General features: G+C 42.3%; 1 protein-coding gene across 2 annotated transcripts in view; it reads right to left on the bottom strand.

Annotated features, from left to right (window-relative positions):
- Positions 1-2,950: 2,950 nt before the first annotated feature.
- The window catches only part of bnc2 (basonuclin zinc finger protein 2), a 154,843-nt gene continuing 137,049 nt past the window's right edge, over positions 2,951-20,744 (bottom strand). For both annotated transcript variants that reach the window (XM_068589024.1, XM_068589023.1), the window contains exons 5-6: positions 15,418-17,828; positions 2,951-8,708 (exon numbers count right to left, since the gene is read on the bottom strand). In XM_068589024.1, the coding sequence (XP_068445125.1) occupies positions 7,880-8,708; positions 15,418-17,828 (3,240 nt within the window). In that variant the 3' untranslated portion in view covers positions 2,951-7,879. The remainder of the gene's footprint in view (positions 8,709-15,417; positions 17,829-20,744) is intronic.

The following is a 20,744-nucleotide window of genomic DNA, read 5'->3' as shown; positions in this document are numbered from 1 at the left end:
AGGCTCATGTTACCACAGATGAGTTTTTATAAGAATTCAGCAGTGACCATCTATTTTATTCCCTTTAACCCCACATTTTCTGAGCAACGCACTAGCATTTAATAAGTGCTTCTGCTCACAGTCATCCAGTCTCTTTCAGTATAATTATGAATTGCACCTTTCAAAAAGTTGAAAGAAATTGCTCTGTTCATTGTTACATTAAACATGGAGCTTTAAATTTAGCAGCTCAGAGATAAAGCAGTGGAATATAAAAATCTTTACTGCTCTTCTCCCCTAAATTCTGGTAATTTACCTTTAATTATAGTGGGCAATTACAATAAATTAGTCCTCAATGAAAATAGATTTTTGCTTTCAGTGCAGTGATGACGGTGAATGGTTTGTGGGCATATTTGAGTGATTTTCCTGACGATACACTTCCCATGTTGGAAGAAACGAAATACAGAAATAACATTTATGAATTTGAGTATGGTGTGTATAGTTCACAGAATTATTGGTCTGTATTTTTATGACCTTCACATCCTCACTTCTCTGATCATTTCTTACAGAAACAATTACTGACCTTTTTGAGCCATGAGAGATTCACACAGTGAAGTATTGCAGAGTAATGCAATACTGTATGGGTGATATGAGCCCTTTTTGATACATCCTTCACTGACTGGTGTTTACTATTAATCTGGTTTATAGATTAAAACCAGTTTTTCCAGAATTTGCTTAATTTCTTGCTGAAAGGGATTTTAATAAGTTGGTTTGACAAATCTCTTTCTCTCTTTCTTTCGCTCATAAAATGATAAACTAATTACATTAGATAACAATATACACCAATTAGACTGCATTTTTATGTACAGTGTGTGTAATTAAATATGCATGCTTTTAGGGTGGCGTTCTTTTCTCTGTGTGCCTATAGCTTAGTTAACATTTTCACTTTACGGCTTGATTTTTCTTCAACCCCCCTATTGCATGACATTGCATGTTCTGTCTGTAGTGGAATTGCTTCTTTTTGACAGCTGACTTCCTTCCACAGTGAAAAGACGTGCAAGTCTGTTGAACTGCAGACAGGACAGTACATGATACGTGTAGACATTTACAGCCGAAATGCTTCGCAGGCACTATTGACTTTCATTTTGAAATTTTAAGATAAGCTCTGTAACATGTAGCCATGTCTCAGTCACTTGAGTTTCACAGCTTGGAGCTGGAAACGGGAGCCGTGTCCTATTTATTGTCCTATATACACTGTACTTGCCCCTAAATGTGAAGGTGAACGAGAGCTAGTGATTTGTCTTGTTCTCTGGCAGGCACAGGTTTACAATGCTCAAATAAACATGATATCTTATTGTAAGTCAACTATATTTAACTCTGATGTGCTATTCCAATTTGCTTCCATGTGTTTGGAAACATTAAAACCCGGCAAGTCATTGACTGATACAGACTCTTCAATGGACGGACTCTAAGGTCAGACAGGCAGATGGACTGATGGACATCTTTGCCCTGTCTCCCCCCCCCCCTCTCACTATCCTCCCCCCGGCAGCACCCTTTCCAGTTCAGACACAACAAAGCTCGCCCTGTCTGTCTGGTTGTCTGTATGTACACACACAGCAAAGAGCTCTGCTTCTCAAAGGTCAGCCGAGGGCGAGCGTGTTTGTCAGGCCAATCGATGGCCTGCCGCCGCCAGGAACAAGAACAGTAGCGGGGAGGTCATCGTAGCGGCGGACAGCGCCCACCACCTCCCTGGTTGGAGGTCGTCGCCGAGAAAGGGAGTGTGCGTGCGTGTGTGTGCGTGTGTGTGCGTGTGTGTGTGTGTGTGTGTGTGTGTGTGTGTGTGTGTGTGTGTGTGTGTGTGTGTGTTGAAGATGGGTGGCTGAGGATATCGGGGAAAAGTGGGGGAGTATCTTTTACTAACACTGCATATAATCAATACCATCTAGCGTTATTATTCTGAAATCTAGTGTGTGCGTGCGTGTGTGTGTGTGTGTGTGTGTGTGTGTGTGTGTGTGTGTGTGTGTGTTGCGTACTTGGCAACAATGACAGGATCAAGGAACTGGTGTGTGACAAAGAGGAATGGTGTCTAATTCAAGGTCAATACGGCCTGTGTCACTCCTTCACATTCACAGGGGGGAGGGAGGAGGCATTATGTTCCTGTTGGTTACCAGAGCAAACATGACATCGCTGCTGGAGCTCATATCAATTTGTAATTTGACCCCCAGTCACAGCAAATGATATCAGCACAGGTCGCTTTTGCAAAATGACCCTGCATTTGTCCGTTGTCGTTGTCAATCTCTGTCTACGATGTCACTTTGTTCTTCTATTGTCACACTTTTTTCCTTCTTATTTGACCGATGTTAATATTCATAGATGTTAATAGTCTTCATTTCATGTGCAGACATACATGAAATTGTTGATGCTTTGCTAGATCTTTTTGATAGAGGGAGAACATGGTTGTTCAAATCAAAAGGCATTTGTTGTTTGTTCACGTATTCTGTGCTTTTCTTTTTTAGGTATAGCCAAACAATTTAGCCGGTTTTAAGTACTTTTAGTGTACATTTCTTCCCATAACATAGTTGCTTCACAAGGGTATTTCATTTAATTTCAGCATGTGATGCTATATGTCTTTTGTTTCCGTCCGTCAGTGACTATCCTACTAATTTGCTAAGACCAGCAGCACCTTCTCCTCATGCCAGTACATCTTTTAATAACTCTATTAATCTAATCGTCCACTAATTGGTCAAGATAGCCTTTTCCCTCGTGCTTTTTATCATAGAGCAATTAAGAGCCCGGTAAAACCTGCTGAAATCAGTGTCTTGTTAAAATGGCTTGATTGACACATTGTTTCGGGGTTCTGCATTTTCTTTCTGCATTATGGAGAAGGGTGTCTTTTCAAGCTGCTCTAATAAAATTAAATATAACAGAGTTTTGAATAAAATTGCGATGACAAAATGCCAGTGACTGATAAATCTTTAATATAAAAATTGTACAAGAATTCTGATACAAATTACAAGAGGTATTTGGACAAAATATGAATAAAATTCCATTTACATCCCAAAACCCTTATGCATTTTATGCAAAAACCATAGACAGTTATAATACAGAAACAAATACAAGAAAGGCAAAAAAAGAAAGAAAAGAAAGAAACAAGAGTCTTTTAAAAAGAGGACCATTTTTCCCGTCCCGTCTGCAAATGGGAAACACCTGTTTAGGTACATACAGTATTCATGAGGCTTCCAAATCACCATTTTGACCCAAGCTCCTCTGCTCTGTTTGTTCTTTGCAGTGCGACGATGTAGCCATGCAACGCTGTCGAGTGCCAGTGCCATAACACAGGCTTTTTAAGACGCAAATGCATTGTATACACAAAAACACGAGTGAAAACATAAGTCTAAATTCACTAGGTCTTCAAGCTTATTTATACTTTAAGACTGTAAAATATAATTGGCACAATGGAAAACAATAAATGAATTATTTCTCGACATTTCACAGGTTCCAGTTCAAATTAATGAGGGTATATTTTTTGCAGAACAATTCACATGGGACTGAATCATCTATACAAATCTGTGTTTTTCTTCTATCTGCATACTTCTTATGACGTCCCCCTTTGTTCCATGAGCTACATAAACTGGACAGTTTGCATGCGGTGTCCCCTCTCATCCTCTCCGCTTACACCTATTGTACTCACTCGATCTGTGACGTGAACAAAATGAACCGTGATTAACAGGTCAGCTGCTTCAGCCGTTTGCCGTGCCCTCCTCCCTCTGTGTGCTATGTAGAATTACAAAATAATTGATGCCTGACGCTCTAATCAAATATTAAAGATTCACTCCAGTGGTCTCGGCCAATGAGGCGCTCTGAGTGACGTGTTCTTGCGGGATCCACAGCCCCGGTCACTCGGTAGCAGAAAGCACTTGGGCCCTGAAGAAGTGAGAAAGACTAAGATTGGATCGGGCGCTTTCTCAGTGGAGAGGGGCGAAATTGGTGGTCATTTCTCAGAGGAGAGGAGAGCGTAAGGGAGAAGGGTGCAAATGTGAGGGGTGGCTCGATCGCTCTCCAGCAGGCAATCTAGAAGAAGAAGCTGGCGATGACTCCTGGGGAGTCCTGGCCCTGCTGCTCTCTTGCGCTCTCCTCTCCTTGGTACCTCTCTTTCTCCCCTGCCTTGTTAAGTGACTGCCGCAAGGCTTCAGCCAGACCACTTTCTAAGCTCAATCCCTTTTCCACAGTCTCTGCCTTCGCTCTCTTTCTCTCTCTCTCTCGCCGTCAGTCTCCTTGTCTCCCAGAGGTTTGCTTGAGTGTTCTCAGCTCCGTTTTCAGCCTTTTGCAGCTCTTGAGCTCCGCTGGCATCACCAACACCATGCAGGACTCATAAGGAGTCCGTAGGAGGTGGGAGGAGGGTGCTGTAATGTCTTCTATGATACTCAGTTTTCAGCCTGGCACACACAAGTACACTGACAGAGGGCATGCACTGTAGCTGCAGCTTGAGAAATGGACAGCAAGGAAGAGAACATAAAGAGTGTGGTGGAGTCTGAAAAACTTTTCTCAAATCTAGAAGGGCACAGAAGCTGAGGTTGATAGGGCAGAGTGCACTTACATTAAGATAACATTTGATATGTTGGGTATGTACAGCTCCTCTAATTCTATAAGGTCCAAAACAAAAAGCTTGCTGGCATTTTTTTTAATTCGATTTTATTAATTAAACAGTGTCCTCTTTCGGTATAAACGTCTCCCATAATTATCGGTTGGATATTTAAATTTAAATAATAATAATAAGAAGAAAAGCTTTGGACTTTCCATTCCCGACTCAGTGCGAGCTCACATCATTCTCCACAATATAATATGAGCTTTCTATGTAGTGGCAGAGGCAGCAATAATGTAAATGCAAGAGTTTCATTTCCTGTGGCGAGAGCATTGCTCTGCCCCCGTCTCCTCCACCGCTAGAGGTTAACAAGTCATCTTGTTCTTGTCATCTTTCTTGCCCGTAAGTAGGAAGCATGTGTGCGTGTGTGCCACTCTCTGTGTGTGTATGCGGGTGTGTTTTTATGGTTGTGTGTTAGAGAGACAGCTGTCAGCAGGGTTCCTGGAGTAGCACTTTTTTTTTTTTGTTCCTGCCAGAGCGAGGGCCGGTGGGATTGAATGAATGAATGAGGCAGCAAGCGCCTCAGTGAAACCCACTCCTGGGAGAAGGCAGGGGTTCCTGTACTCAATTTTCCCTTCACTTGGGATAAACAGGCAATTACCCATCCCTTTTTCCTATGCCATGGCCGTCCGGTGAACTTAAGCATACACTATTAGTGTGTGTCCCTGTAGGACCGGCGCTGTGGGGTGTGGAGGTGGTAAGTGAGTGGCGGGTTGAAGAAATGGGTAAGGCGGTTGTTAAATGACTGCGCTCTGACAGACAAAGAGAAAAACAGAATGAGAGCAAGGAATTGAATTAAATTATCAGTGACCCTGAATAAGAATCAGCACACATAGAAAATAAATAGATGAATTGGATTCAACTAAAACGAATGGGTCAAATTGAATTGTTCAGAGAGCGCAATATCTTCCCTTCTTTTTCTCTTTCTGTCAGTGTCACAGTCTTGTCAGCAACCTTGGAGCCTGGCAGTGTAACGAAGTGACAAGTGAGTTATTAGACAGAAGAAGCTGGAATGGCAGGGACGCCTCCAGGTAACGGAGAAGCAGCACATTTTTAATGATCGTTGCTGTCATCCTTTCCTCCCTAGTCAGCCTTCCACCTCCGCAACCTTTCCATCAGCCTCGGCTCTCTGTCTCGCTCCCTTTATCTCTGAGAAGAGAGGACTGAAAACTGCATGTGTCATAAAGGTGGAGTCTTAAAAAAAATAAAGAAAGGAAATATTTCACTAGAATAGGTCATGTCTATATTGAAAAATGGCTTCAGAATGAAAAAAATGGAACTCAACACTGTTATGGATGTAAGGTGTTGTGAATACTGTACAGCACACCACATAACACTGCATATTTTTCCCCTCTGTGTGTAGCACCAGTCAAGTAAGAGAAGATCTCCTTGTATAGTAACACAACGCATTGCTAATACATTGATAAACAAGTCAAACTGAGGAACAATCTCTATTTTTTGTCTTTTTACAAAAAATATTCTTATACTGGACAAAAACATCTCCATGAAGATACATCACCCACCAATAAATACCCCTTCCCTTGGCTACTTTGCCCAGTTACTGGAAAAATTTGTACCGTAAGACAGTCATGGACATGTTCAAAATGTCTGCAAACAACAGCCAGGAAAATGGCAACATTTTTCAAAGAGTACATTTGTAGCCGACACTCAGCAATGGCAACCGATACCGAAAATATTACAGCAAAAGATTTAAGACTCAAGTGCATCATATTAATCCAATGGGGCATGATTTAAGTACACGGTGTCACACTGAAAGAGCTCTTCTTTAGCAAACATATTTGTTTTGGTCACAGTTGAATGACTATTTTCATCTTTTTTCTCTTTTCTTTTTCAAATCTATGGGACAGTCATATTTCATTAAGATGCCTTTTGTGAGAACAAACATGAGTTCTTGCACCGATAACTTAGTTTGACAGTGGTACAATAATGTCATGCAGATTTCCCCGCTAAATTTCCTGAAGTAATTATCGGGATTATAACTGGCAACCATACACACGTTAAACAAAAAGAGGAAGAGAGACTTTATCAATAGCTAACTCCTTTTGTGTTTGTGGAAAAGCAGTTTATGTTCAGTCACACTTGGTTTTATTTTGAGGCAAGAGACTTTGGAGACGCTTTCTGAATACGTTGTTTAGCGACATGGACAGATCTCAGGTTTTGTTCAGGGAGGCAAGACGTTTCCTGTTGTGAAACTGTGTTTGAAACTGAGCACGTGCAAAAAGAAACTGGCACACGTATGTTGAAGGTATTATCATCTACCTTGGCACTATCGCCATCAATGGCCCCGAACAACGCCGAAACTCACCATTGCAAAAGTCCTCATTATAATAATATTACACATCCCCTTGTATAGATGCAAAGTGCAAAAACTGAATTTGTATACTAAAGCTCATAAACATAACAGACAAAAAATAAAAATAAAAATAGAAATACAGAGAATGATATCAGTGTAGGAGCCTAAAAAAGCATGCCGGCAACCTCTGAATATCTAACAAGTAGATAAAACAAGTCACATGATATTCTTTTTTTTCCTAGGACTCAGTTTAAAACATGTCTTTGGAGCTAACATAAATGAGTCAAGCTAGTAAGATGCTACCTCTTTCTTGCCTATAGCTGGAAGTATTGTACTGGACTGTAACATAAAACCATAACGAGAGAGAAAAAAGAAGCAAACAACCATCAACACAACTCTTTTACACCAAAAGCCTCTTGGGACATTATTTACAAATGAAGCTGTCATGCTTTTGTAACGGGTTCATTTAAAAGCTATCATTACACAAATACAACAAGAAGATTTTCTTTTTTTTTCTTTTTTCAATACTATCATTTCTGCAGGCAAAGTCACAAATAAGAGATTGAATAGATTCTTTGGAGATTGACATGAAAACAAAGTGGGGAGAGAAGTCTGAAAGCAAAGATGGAGGAGCTTATGAAAAAAAAAAAACGACTGGAGTTTTGTTATAAAGAAAACTCCATGCGTCAGAGCGTCTTCCTGTTCCTCCAATGAAAGAAAAGTCAAAGGTCACAATAATAAACTGTATTTAGAGTCCATGAATTTTATAGAGGGACATAGAAATGTCTTGCAATGACTTACAGAGGACGGGCAGGAGGCATACAGGCATTTAGCTTGCATTTGATGGCCCTGGGCTGGGATTAAAAGCTGATTCGAGGAGGAATAAGGATGAGGAATGAAGGGAGGAGTGGGCCGACTGACAGCAGGGTCGAGTAGCAAGTCATTATTTAGTCTATCATTGTAGAGAAGGGCATGTTTTTATGGAGGTTGGGGTTCTGAGAGTGTCGGTTACGGCTGCGCACAGAGCTGAACACCATGTTGCAACCGGGGCTTTTGCACTTGTGCATCTCGCGCAGGTGCACAGTCTTGTAGTGCACACGCAGGGTTCCTTTGTTGCTGTACATTTTATGGCAGATGTTGCAGAGGATCCCACTGTTACCACTGTTACTGCCCCCGGTGGACGCAAAGAGGAATGGCGAAGAGGAAGGTTCCAACCCCTCACCATGTCCTTCACCTCTTAGTTCTCCAGTCTCATCCCGATGCCTTCCTTCAGCCTGCCCCTCGGCATGCTGTGAGCAGTCCTCCCCCTCGCTGTTTCCCTCCTCATCCTCTTCTCCCTCCTCTTCTTCCTCCTCCTCCAAGTCATCCAACAGGATGCCTTCGTCGCAGCCCTCGTCTGACTCATGTGAGGAGTGGACACTGCTGCTGGATTGAACACTGGATGTGGTGCTCAGGTCCAACACCATGTAATCGTCTGGCTGGCCCCGGGAAAAGCCGTTGGTGTGGTGGTTTTTAAGGTTATGGTTGAGAGGGTGGTGGGGATACTCACTGCTCATCAGGGAACGGGCATTGTGGTTCAGGCCAGTGGGTCGGAGGCTAGCGCCTCCGATGCCCATCCCGGCATATGGGTCCAAGCCCATGTGGTGCCCAGCATAGATCTTGGCCAGTAACTCGGCTCGCAGGTCCTTGGGCAGTGGCGGGAGTTGGGGGTCCAGGACAATGTCGTCCAGCTCTTTGGTCAGCAGTTTGCGGTGCAGGTTGATGTTGGAGCTGTGCCTGTGGGGGAGACATAGTTGTAAATCAGAGGGCTCAAGTGTATGAGCTATTTAGATTACCTCTCATATACAAAATAGCATACATGTGTTTGTACTTTCATATTGTCACCTTATCTTAATTCTGTGAAATGGTACCAGGCTATACTATTGAATATGTATTGTTACAAGTGTGTACACACAGACAGTCACACAGAAACAGAAATTCATCCCGCAGCTCTCCTCAGAAAGGGATTGCAGAGAGAGAGAGCATCCTGCTAGTGTTTACCGCTGTCAGCATGTCTGCACTGCACAGCTCTCAAATCCAATAGACTCTGACTCAATTAAATACTCCACCATATTGAATGGGAGTTTATCAATTGATTCGAGCTGTGGTAATGTGATAATCGAGGGGAACTGGATAGCATATTAGCACTAGGCCCTGACAGCATTATCGTATTCATTCCCTATCGGAGGTGGCTTAATCGAGCACCTCAATGAACATGTCTTTATGTAGCCCTGGATTTAATTAAGATGGGCATTTTTTCCAAACACAAAGCTAACTGTATCACACAATGTACTACAGCTGATGAAAGAAACCAAGTAACAAGTGCCATGCTTAAGCCAAGATACAATTAGTGAGAATTTCAGATAGCAAACAAAGCCATGCTACAAGATGCAGAAGGTGAAATGAGCTTAAAAGTTCTGAGTCAATGCCTTTTCGCTCCAATTTCACAGTTACCAAGTCGGCTTGAGAAAAAGGGGACCCGCTGCACACGTCACAAAAAAACTGCATAACACAGAAACAACTTAAGCAGCTAATTACCTGCGTCAGGTATAACATACACTAGGCCCATTCCTCTCTTATCGGGTAAGCACTTACATCAAATAAGAATCAAAAATGCAAACACTCCTTTAATGTGAGGGGTTTCCATGCAGGGAGGGCACGACTGTGTAAAACAGATACAAAAAAATTCAAAAGAAAAGAAATCGGTCATCCTTTGCAGGATGGGCAAAAATGGAGTCACAATGGATAGTAGAGCTTACCAGCAGTGGCAGGGTTGATGCAGTCAAAAAGGGTCCCTTTCCTTTAATTATTTACTTCCCTATCCGACATTGTCCTGCAAGAGGTAGAAATACATTCATTTGAGGGACCCTTTTCTGTGAACCAGGCAACCAGGAACCCGTCCACTCAAGCATCGTCAGCATTGAGGAGAAAGAGCGTGGCAAATCGATTGGCCGTAGCTGTCACTGTGTGCGTGCGTGCGTGCGTGTGTGTGTGTGTGTGTGTGTGTGTGTGTGTGTGTGTGTGTGTGTGTGTGTGTTTGTGTGTGTGTATGCACCTGCATGCATGGCTTTGTGTGTATGTGGGAAAAAACTGAAAATATACGACTTCCATATAGTGGGACTTCGATCAAAAAGACTTTATAAATCCTTTGTTCTTTTTTGTCCTTTGATAGTACAGTTGCACCCATATGGTGTTGACTTATGGCTAAAATATGGGAGTCATGATTCAATGTCTGTGGCGCTCTATCCTTGCCTTGTCAAACACATGTGTGCATGCTTGGCTGTGAGAGGTCAGAGTGTTTTAAAACAGTCTGAAATAGGCTGTAGTCAGTGATCAGCATGTAAGGAAATGAGAACAATTTCTGCAGGCTCTAACATGAAGAGGGGTCACATATTTGCTCAGTTAAGCCTGAAGTTCAGGATGCTGTTGATGATGCTCAGGTAGGCAGGTCCTTTGCAACATGTCTCCATCTCTATAACAACACCATCTCACTGCTAATAAGCTCTAAGTTAACCATGTCTAGCTCAGTTTTAGATATTATAGTTAAACATGCTAAATATCATGCAGTAAGTAGTCTCCGCTATATCCATCTTAAATACTCTGAAATGTACACCATATTGTTAGAATATTACAACAATATCTAGATCAATAATATTCACATTTACTACAATTCGTATTCTGCTGTACAGATATATGGAAATGAAATATATGGAAGAGAAAGAAAGGCATTTATGATATATCATTTGTAACAATTTGGAAATGATTTAATCTCGAGAGATGAGGAGGAAAAGAAGAGCTCAGTTTATGATCATTTGCACAAACATTATTATTTAACTCCTGTGTTGGTAATGCTTCCTTGCCTAAAAAAAATCCAAATAAGTTTGCCGAATCCACACACTGTGGGCATAATGCACTTATCCCTTCATTTATCAGATTTAGACTTTATGCCCCATTTCCCACTCCCCTCCACCTCCATCACTCCACTTCTGCACGCTCAATCTTTTCCTCCCCCCAACTCATCCCCCCTCCCTCCTCCTCCCTGTTGGCCAGTAATGTGGCTGGCAAACCAATTTGACAGTCTCATCTTTGCCCAAAAGATGGGGGAGGCCTCCAGAGAGCCCATTTTTGACTGTGCAGAGGAGGTAGAGCGAGAGTGTGTCCGTCCCAACCGGCGTTAATCATCTTTAGGTTTGTCTGATGGCCCTTGCCCTTGTTTGTGTGTGTGTGTGTGTGTGTGTGTGTGTGTGTGTGTGTGTGTGTGTGTGTGTGTGTTGTCTAAAATGACTCATAATGTGTAAATGAGATGGAAAGCTGAGTGGAGTTAAACTGCCATGAGTGGTTCTTTGTCTTTTCTGTCATTTATGGTGTGTTATGAGGTTTTAGGTCTAAGTGGGAGGACAAGACTTTTGGCAACATTTATCATTCTCTGTCACTGTTGTATCTGCTTTGGGTTGTTTCATTGTGTTCAACAGCATTTGCTGCAAACAATGATTTGAACATCCTCAAATAAATAACTGCGTAGACATTAAATATACATTAAAAATAACATGAAAAACCTTTCTTGTTCAAGAATTCAATTCATAACGTTATTTATCTCAGAATATAATAATTCTTCTTATTCTCATAAATTAAAGGGATGTTCCCAGTATTTGAATATTTTGATCTGGGGTCCGTGGCATTTGCTTACATATTCTCTCTATGAGCAACGTGCCCTTTGTTTATAAGAGACAAACAGAGAGCTAATTGTGAAGCAGTGGAGCCGGGCCCACATGCCGTGAGGGGACCGAGGGAAAGGGAGGGAGACAGAGAGAGGAAGGAGAGGGGAGGGAAGAGACTCTCCAACATAATTAACCTTCACTCTCTCCGCAGTGGCCCATGCGGGGACCATGGGCTACGCGCTTCTGCACCATGGGAATGTGGAAGAAGCTACTCGCTTTGGTGACATTAGAGCAAGTAAAAGTGTTGGAGTGAAGGTTAAAAAGAGAAGCAGGACAAGCAGATGAACAAGAGATAAGTGAGGCAAGTTTCGTCAAAGGTTTAAAAAAAAATATGAATAACGAGGCCAATAATAGTGATGATTGCTGGTACGCGCGTCTATGCAGCAGTTAATCATGCAGCTTCTTCAACACTTCTGCCGACGCTGCCACAATAAATATGCAATCATTTACCACCGGGCAGCAGGCAGCTTGGAGGCTGAGAGGACACCCCACCGTAAAACCACACATACCCACTTTCTCTTGTGTTGGTCTCTGTTTTACACTCAAAACACTAACAGGGCATTAAATCCTTTATCCTTGCCTGCATTCCTCACTGTGTATGTGTAACTAATGTGTGTGTATTTGTGTCTTCTAAACAGGGGAGGTATCCAAAGTGAACGAACACTAGTGATACGAACACATTGTTTCCGTGGCAGCACATTCACAATGTGTCCTATACTCTGACAATGTCATTGCCTCTTGGTTGTTTTTCTCAGTAGATCAAATGACCTCTCCTCCTTTTTCTTCTTTACTTTGATACGAGAGCTTTTGATGCTGCCGTCTGATGGTGTGTTTACGTGCCTTTGGCTTTTCACTCGGTCAATGGAATAATCAGATATGCAGAGGTACTTGGACTTCCCTGTTGCGGCATGTCAACAGCTGTGTTTGGAAGGAATTGAGAAGAGGAAGCCAGGCGTATTAAAATACTGCTCTAGCATATATTATTCAGCTGCAAAAACAACAACAAATAACTACAGGTTTACCTTCCTTTTATTAAAAGTAAATGTGGCTATTAATCTAATGTTTTCTTACTTTGTGTTATGTATTAAATGTTCCATTCCTTTATGTCTGAGGTGACTAACCGGACAGAGCTGCTGATTTATCATTTCTGGAAAAAACGCAGTTGACAAAAGAATCAAAGTAGGAGAAACAATGGAGTTTGACTAATCTCATGTAATGCACATTCTCAACATTAATTTGTGCAATTTCATGCAGTGTGATCTTATGTGCGCTTATGAAAACCACTAAATTATATTCCCGTTTTATTGCCACCATGACACTTAAATTTACATTTTGTCATTAGGGGATTATCCAGGGACAGATTTGATGCGAGCCCGGGTTTTTGTATTGACTTGTCTCAAAGGTCCAGGATTCCTTGAGCTTTGTAATGCCCTTCTTTCTGCTTTTTTGCCCCCTGGTTGAACTAGCGGCAACGTAATATGTCCCATATGCTATCAGGAATTTATCCCCCACAGAAAAAGTATGGAAACAATAGTGTCTCACCCACCTCAAGCTATATTGTACATCTCCAACCTTCATGTTCACTGCAGCAGTTGTCCCTCATAGCTACAAAATGGTCTCTATCCCCCATATGTTCTGCCACTTTATGTTTGAATTGCATGTACATGCTTGTGTTTCGTCGCTGTCACACACACACACACACACACACACACACACACACACACACACACACACACACACACACACACACACACAAACATTCAGATTGACACAGGATGATCATTTTATATTTTTGCTGTTGACACCTTATTTAGTTTTTATTTGACAGTTTCCATACGACATCATAGGGTCATGCCAGCCAATTCCAGGATAAAGGGGCTACGTTACAAAACTGACCAAAAAAGTATCCATCTTAGCACCAATACCATTCTGATTACTGATTACCAATGGTGATAGACTCAGGAGATGTTTTTTCCAGTACAAAAATATAAGTTGTAACTCCTATCTTCTATTTTAATATTTTCTCATGTTAGATTTCCCAATAATGTACAGTGGAGCTCTCATCTTGTTTTTCTTTTTTTTTTTAAATTCAGGTAAGGCCATTTATAATCTAACAATAGCATTAAGAGAACATTTATGTAGTCATAAGGTCTATAGAAGAGCACATTGTTTTCTGTGTTATCCGTTTGTACATGTGTGTGTATATGTGCATACACATGTTACACAGCAGGTCGGTCATCAGGCATCCTTTATTTCTAAAGCCTTGTCAAAAGAAGGGAGTTAACAAACCAGTGGCAGTACACCACACTGAGCAATGCATGCTATAATAACCCTTCCTGTCATCTTGCTGTTGTCGGCACAGTTGCGTCAGGTGAGCAGCAGGGCTTCACCTTCACTAACGCTACCTCGTCTCCTGTTCTGCTCCCCCTGTTCCCCTCCCACATCCATCTAACAGAGTCCCAGAATCACATGCTTCCCTTTACATGCTGTTAATGAACAAACCGTGGTAGGAACAGATGCCACCAAAAAAAACCCCAAATGTAATCAAAGGCTTCGGGTAGAAAAAGAGCAGTTTGGGCGGATCATAGGAGGCGGGGCAGAAGTAGTGTGTGGGTGAGACAAAACACACTGAGGAAAGATATAAAGCTCCCTCTAGGAAGATGTGTTCAAATTGAAGCGAGCAGTATGTTGAACCTGTCCCCTTCCTTAAAATAAAGTATCACCTGTATTTTTTTTATATGTATTTATTTGTTTTCTGTTCCCTTGAGCTGATTGAGTAAGGTTGATATACAAAAAAAAAAGTTCTATTAAAAAGATAAAGAGTGTGAGCATGAAAGGTGTTTGACATTCTAGAGGATAGTATTACTGTCTATGTAAGGGATTGAAAATTATCCTCATTAACCATGTCTGGATGCTGGCCAATATACCTCTTAAAAGTGCTCCCATGATGCAAAAACAACTCCAGTGGTTTGTAATCCCCGAAGGAGTCTGGGCCTGCCCAGGGCACGAGTGATGTTATGTACCTCCAGCATATGTTATGGCATCAACCTGCTGCCACTTCTGCTCCAATATATTCTGCAGAGTGAGTGTGTGGGACTGATATGTGCTAACAAGCCCAGGTGAATATAGCTAGCCTCACCTCCTAATGCGTTAATAAATGCAGTGGTTTGACAAACCGCTGCCTATGTTAATATATGCGCCTCCACCTCTCTATCACAAGGTGAGGTAGTGAGGGCAGGTAAACAACACACTTGCAGCTGCAGGGTTGATGGATACAGCCTAGTGCTTGTCTGAATGTGTGTGTATGTGTTTTTAATCCTGACACCCTGCATTCTGAATTCTGACTTGATAAGGAACAGATGTCCCTGAACCAATTTTTTTTGTGTTGCATTAGTTAACAGATGTTAAGTGGTAGCCTAAATGTCATACAGAACTGACACACTGCCGCTAAATCTTGTTTTTAACATGAAATGAAAAGTGACATCTCTCCCAAAAATAACTGTTGATGACTTTTATGAATATATATATATATATATATATATATATATATATATATATATATATATATATATATATATATATATATATATATATATAAAGAAATAAACAGAGTATGATCTGCAGATTTATAAAATGCCTTAAATTATAATGGATGATTAATATTGAATTAAGCATTTCAGTTGAACCTACCTGTGATTGCATTAAAAATAAAATGTTCTTGTACTAACCTGTCTCGGCTCCGCCGGGAAGGGAAGGCAGCGTTGCAGCCAGCCACAGTGCACACATGCATCTCCTTGAGGTGCACGTTCTTGTAATGCAGTTTCATGCTGTAGGAACTCTTGAAGCTCTTCTTACACACATAGCAGATCTTGGGGTCAGGACTTGAACATGGGTCTCCTTCTGGTGATTGAGAAGAAGGGAATTTGGGTGGGCTGGCACCATAGCCCATTGAAGAGATGAAGCTCTCATGTAGAGCCGCCATGCTTGCAGCAGCAGCAGCAGCCGCCATTCCTCCATTATAGAGGCCGTACTGGCCCATGCAGAACATGTCGTAAGTAGGATCGTTGAGTTCTTCCTTGATCCTGATAGGGGGCTGATGAGGGGAGGGTGAGGAATGACCCTTTCCTTCCATTTCCTTTCTCAATTGGGCTTCCTCACAACCGTCATCGTCTTGTTCCTTGTCCATACACCTTCCCCCCCTACTGTGTTTTTGCTGTTCGTCTACATCTATCAGCTCATCACGGTAGAACATTTTGGAATCAGAGGTTTCTGATTCGTTCTCAAAGTCTCTTTCATGATCTTGGTCCTCAGAGGTGAAGCTGCCCATACAACGAAGCTCGCCAGAGCCTTGAAGATCATTTCCACCCCTGCTTTCACTGCCAGTACCTTCCCTGCATTCATCTTCACTCTGTCTCATCATTCCTCTCAGAGCTAGGCCGGGGCTCATCTCATCCTGGGAAGGGGATTGCTGCCCACTACCACCACTGTGGTTTCCTGTACCACTGCCACTGCCACTGTTGTTGTTGCTGTTACAGTTACCATTCATTTTGACATTGTTGTGTAGAAGCGTAGAGTGATGGTGGTGATTATGGTGAATGTCATCATCATCATCATCTTTGTCCTCGTCGTATTCATCCGCCACATCAATCACTTCTTTCTCAATCTTCACTGGCATGCTTGATTTACGAGGTTTCTTTTTGGGTGTGGGTTCACAACTGCCAGTGTTGAGGTCGTGGTTGGCATTATGTGTATGCAAGCGGTGGGACATGGTTCCCACCTCTGACATATGAATATTATTGTGTGAAGCTCCTGCAGCAGCCAGGATATGTTGTTGTTGGTCCATCAGGCTGGTACTGTTGGTGGTTGTGGGCAGGATGGGGCTGGTGGGCAGTGACACTGGAGGACTAACAAGGTCCTGTGGGGACAGTAGTGTGCGGTAGAATGGGGGCACTGGTTGTACAGGCTGCACTGACTTCAAGGAGGGGAACACCAGTGGGCTTTGCAGGGGTGACTGAAGCATAGAGTCTACCGGTGGGGTTGTAAAGCCCAGTGGTGGCCTCCCAGGGCTGGTGAGACTAAAGCCACCATGCTTGGTGCTTGAGATGACAGGTGTACCAGTGGTTGAACGGATGAGGTCCTTGTCGCGGTTATTGCGCAGCATGGGCATGTGCAACCGTGGATTAGGATTAGCACTGTGGCGGTTACGGCTGCGTAGTGAGCTGAAGACCATATTGCACCCATCAATAGTGCAACGGTGTTTGATCTTCAAATGTACAGCATTATAATGTATCTTAAGGGTGCCTTTATCATAAAAGGTTTTGCCACAAGAATTGCAGCACACACGACCCTTGCGTGAGGTGGATCCCATGCGGCGCATGCGATGCATCTTGGAGGAAAAGGAAGAATGGGAGATGCTTTTTGAGTGCTCGTCCTTCACGTAATGGTGGTGTACTTGGTGGTGTACTTGATGGTCACTCAAACTATTGGACTGCTGAGGTTGATTTTGGGACTGCTGTTGGCCCTGCTGCTGCTGTTGGAGTGGTGTCTGCTGTTGCTGCTGTTGGGCCTGCTGGGTAGAAGGGGTTGGTGAGATGGGCGATGCCCTATGGTTGGGCTCTGTTTTGGGTTCAATGTTGTTCATGGGTCCCATGGCTCCACGACTAGGGCTCTGGCCTGTGCGGAAGGGTGACAGGGACACTTCTGATTCACTGGTGTCCACCTGTTCACCTTGGTTTGGCAGGCTGGCTTCCCGGAGCCGGAGAGCAGCCTGATCCATTGGTAGGGTATTGGGCGGCAAGCCAAGCATGGGGGCAGAGACTGGGTTGATGTATTGGAAGGGCAGGAGGAAAGCTAAGCTGTTGGGTATATTCTCAAAATGGTGAATGCTGGATGGGCTACTGGTTTCCATATGGGTCAGGATCCCTGGGCTGCGGGACCTGTTGTTGCTTTCAATAAATGTCCTAATCCCGGAGTCTGTTTTGGAGGAGGGAACTGTAACTGCCTGACCTTCCTTCTCCTGAATGGCCATCAGTTCTACAATGGACTTGGTCTCACCAAAGCGCAGAAACTGCTGCAGGGTGATTATCTCCTCTTCTCGGGACATGATGGTCCAGCGGTCCAGCACCTTGCCTGCAGTATCCTAGATGCCCCAGAGGAGACGAGAGAGAAGACAAAATGCAAACCATTATTGATTGTGCATAATCAGTTTCGTCAAAAGAGAAGAAAGTGCAAGGGTTAGTATGTAAGGGCAAGCTCCTCTGCATATGAAATTCAGATGCTCCTGGAGCGACAAGTAACCAAGCTTTATTGAAAGACACTTTTTTTGAGAAATCATTCCTGAGAAATTGATCATTAATGACAAGATGATGACAGCAGGCAAGAGTCTCAAGCAATAAAACACTGAGGTTGGGAGTTCTCTATGACTTGTAACATTGTGAGGGTATTAATCAGGAAGACTGACAAAACAGCTTTGTAAAAGATGTGAACTCTTTCTAGGACTCCCTCTGTACACAAACTGCACCTAGGGGAACAGACATTGCGTGAACAAGAGAAGAAATGGTAGAAATAATAGCATAATTAATGCAAGCCACTAATCGCACCTTGGTTGGCAAGCATTTTTCTCAGTGTGTTCTCCATCTCTCAGGCAGGGAAATGCTTGAGGGAGGATGCTACTGCTAAAATATGTATCAGGGAATGGTTTTGGACATTAAAAGAGCAAAAACTAAGCTTGGGTTTGCATATGCCTTGATAGTGGCATTGAGCCTGTGTTCCTTTTATTTGGCAGGCTGCATATTTATAGTATTATGCTTGTATATTAGTGCTGTTGAAAGGAACCATAAAATGTGCATATTGTTCAATATCAAGAGAAGGCAAGGGTTTCTGGGAAAAGAATAGAAAAGAATCCTGAATGTTGCTTGTGGCGGAACTTCTATGTTTGAGCAAGTTGTCCTCTTGTTGTTATATAATATTCAACGATATGGATGTTTGCGTGAACAAGATAGGAATCCCGAAAAGGCGAGACATAGTGTAAATACTTCACACGCAGGTTCCTGGGGAACCAGGCTCAGTGACATCAAGGGAATAACACAAGCGATGACAATTAGTCACAGTGAAATGGTAACATTGCATATGTGCTCCTAGCTACTGGCATCTATAAAAGATAAACGGCAACTGTGGTGTGGAGTAGAAAGCTGTAAAACCCAACATCACAAAGCACAAAAGGTCTGTAAGGAGAAAACAGAAGATAAATGTTTAAAGAGAGGCAGTGAAAGAGAGATAGCACAGGAGAGACACAGAGGAAGAAGAGCAGAAAAACAGAGAAAATAAAAATGTGAGTGTTTTCATATCATGCCCTCAGATATACTGGAGAAATAGATTCTTCTGAGACGAAACATCAATAGTCACTGGGGTATTTGTTCTTAAATATACATTAAAAAACATTTTACACTTTCATTCTGTGTGCGCTCTGGAGTTTTTGCCTGGAGGTATGACTTTAAATTCTAGCCTGGGCACTATTATTTTATACTGCATGGCCATTTGGGCATTAGTACTTCCATTTGATTTAATTGAAACAAAAAAAATGAAAGCAGATAAGAAAGTGAATCTTTAAATAGATCCACAACCGGAGCATTTCAAAAGAAAAAATCTAAAGAAAAGTCTTTGTTTTGTAGTGACACAAAAAAGATTAATTTATAATACATGAAAATACAATCCAATAACAACTCTTATTAGAAGCACAAACAATTCTAAATGCAATTGAATTGTAAAATCCTAATGAATAGTCTCTGTTTAGTATTTAATAAGAATAGAGAGTACATGGGTTTTGGGAATCAATGGTAAGCCACATTTAATTAAATTTAAGCCAGTTTAAGACATCTTCACAACAATTTCTTAACTGCTCCTCTTTTTTGTTTGCAGGTCTAATTGACGCTATACAATTTTTAAGAACCACAAGCTAACAAAATGGAGGCCATTAACAAATGCGAGGGATTAGGTCCAAACTATGTGAGCTTCTGATGATCTTTATTAAAAAAAAACTCCAAAGCTTTGCAAGCTTATACACATGAACAAGATCACTTGTCTCCAACCTGCATGCCGTTTACCCAGCCCCCATCTCATTTCAGACATTTATTTGATCCTCTACTAGCCCTAACCTGTACCTCCACTTCCCCACTCATGAAGTCAAACAAAAGCCGAAACCCGGTGACACAGGCCAAACTGCAACCTATTAGTGTTAGGAAGGGCCAGCCAGCTGTCAGAACAGGTCAGCAGCTTTGCTATGCACTGGACCCTGTCTGAGAGGAGGCTATCCAAGCACTCCTCGTTCAACGGTCAATTGAGTTTTGGAGACATTTGGGCTGGGGTTAGGCTTGGAGCATACAGTCGACACAAATTCAAAAGGGGGACAAACTTGATTAAGGTTTAGTCTATTTGGAAACAACTACTGTAGCGTTTCAATACATTGCTTTTTCTTATAAAAGCATGGAGTAACTCATTTATAACAGCTACATTTTGAAAGCTATAAATGTAAAGGAGCAATGTTAAATTCCAGCCAAAAAAAACATGTTGGCACATTTGCAGACAAACACCCTTTAGTCCTTACTACAGTACATCTCACAACTTTACTTCCCTGCATTAGCGTTGTGATGCTGTGAGAGAAACAAATATGCCATTAGAAGCACTTTTACAAGTAGGCACTCATCTTCCAATTAGCTTAATGTGGCCCTCTTTCCCCTATATTTTCCAAGCGTGCCCCACCTCTTCTTGTACACTCCCTCCAGTAAAATCTCATTAATCCACCCCTCCCCCATCTCCCCCAGTGCTATGACATATTAGTCTGTCATTATGCATCCCAGAGTCCTTTAAACAATACAGCTAAACCTCTGTTTGCCAGGTTAATGACTATTAGCCAATAATTACAGCAGAGAGACGATGGAGTACCCACTTTATCTGGGGGACAGCCTGCTGCTGTTAGTTTATTTTATCTTCCTGCATCCATGTCTCTCAGAATTAATCTAGCACCGGCTGTATTTATTCATCTCTCTGACGCTGCGAT

This window comes from Clinocottus analis, unplaced genomic scaffold, assembly GCF_023055335.1.
Source record: "Clinocottus analis isolate CAN_PGR_092001 unplaced genomic scaffold, fCliAna1.0.p SCAF_22, whole genome shotgun sequence".
NCBI classification, from domain to species: Eukaryota; Metazoa; Chordata; class Actinopteri; order Perciformes; family Cottidae; genus Clinocottus; species Clinocottus analis.
This window is presented reverse-complemented; position numbering and strand designations above follow the sequence as displayed.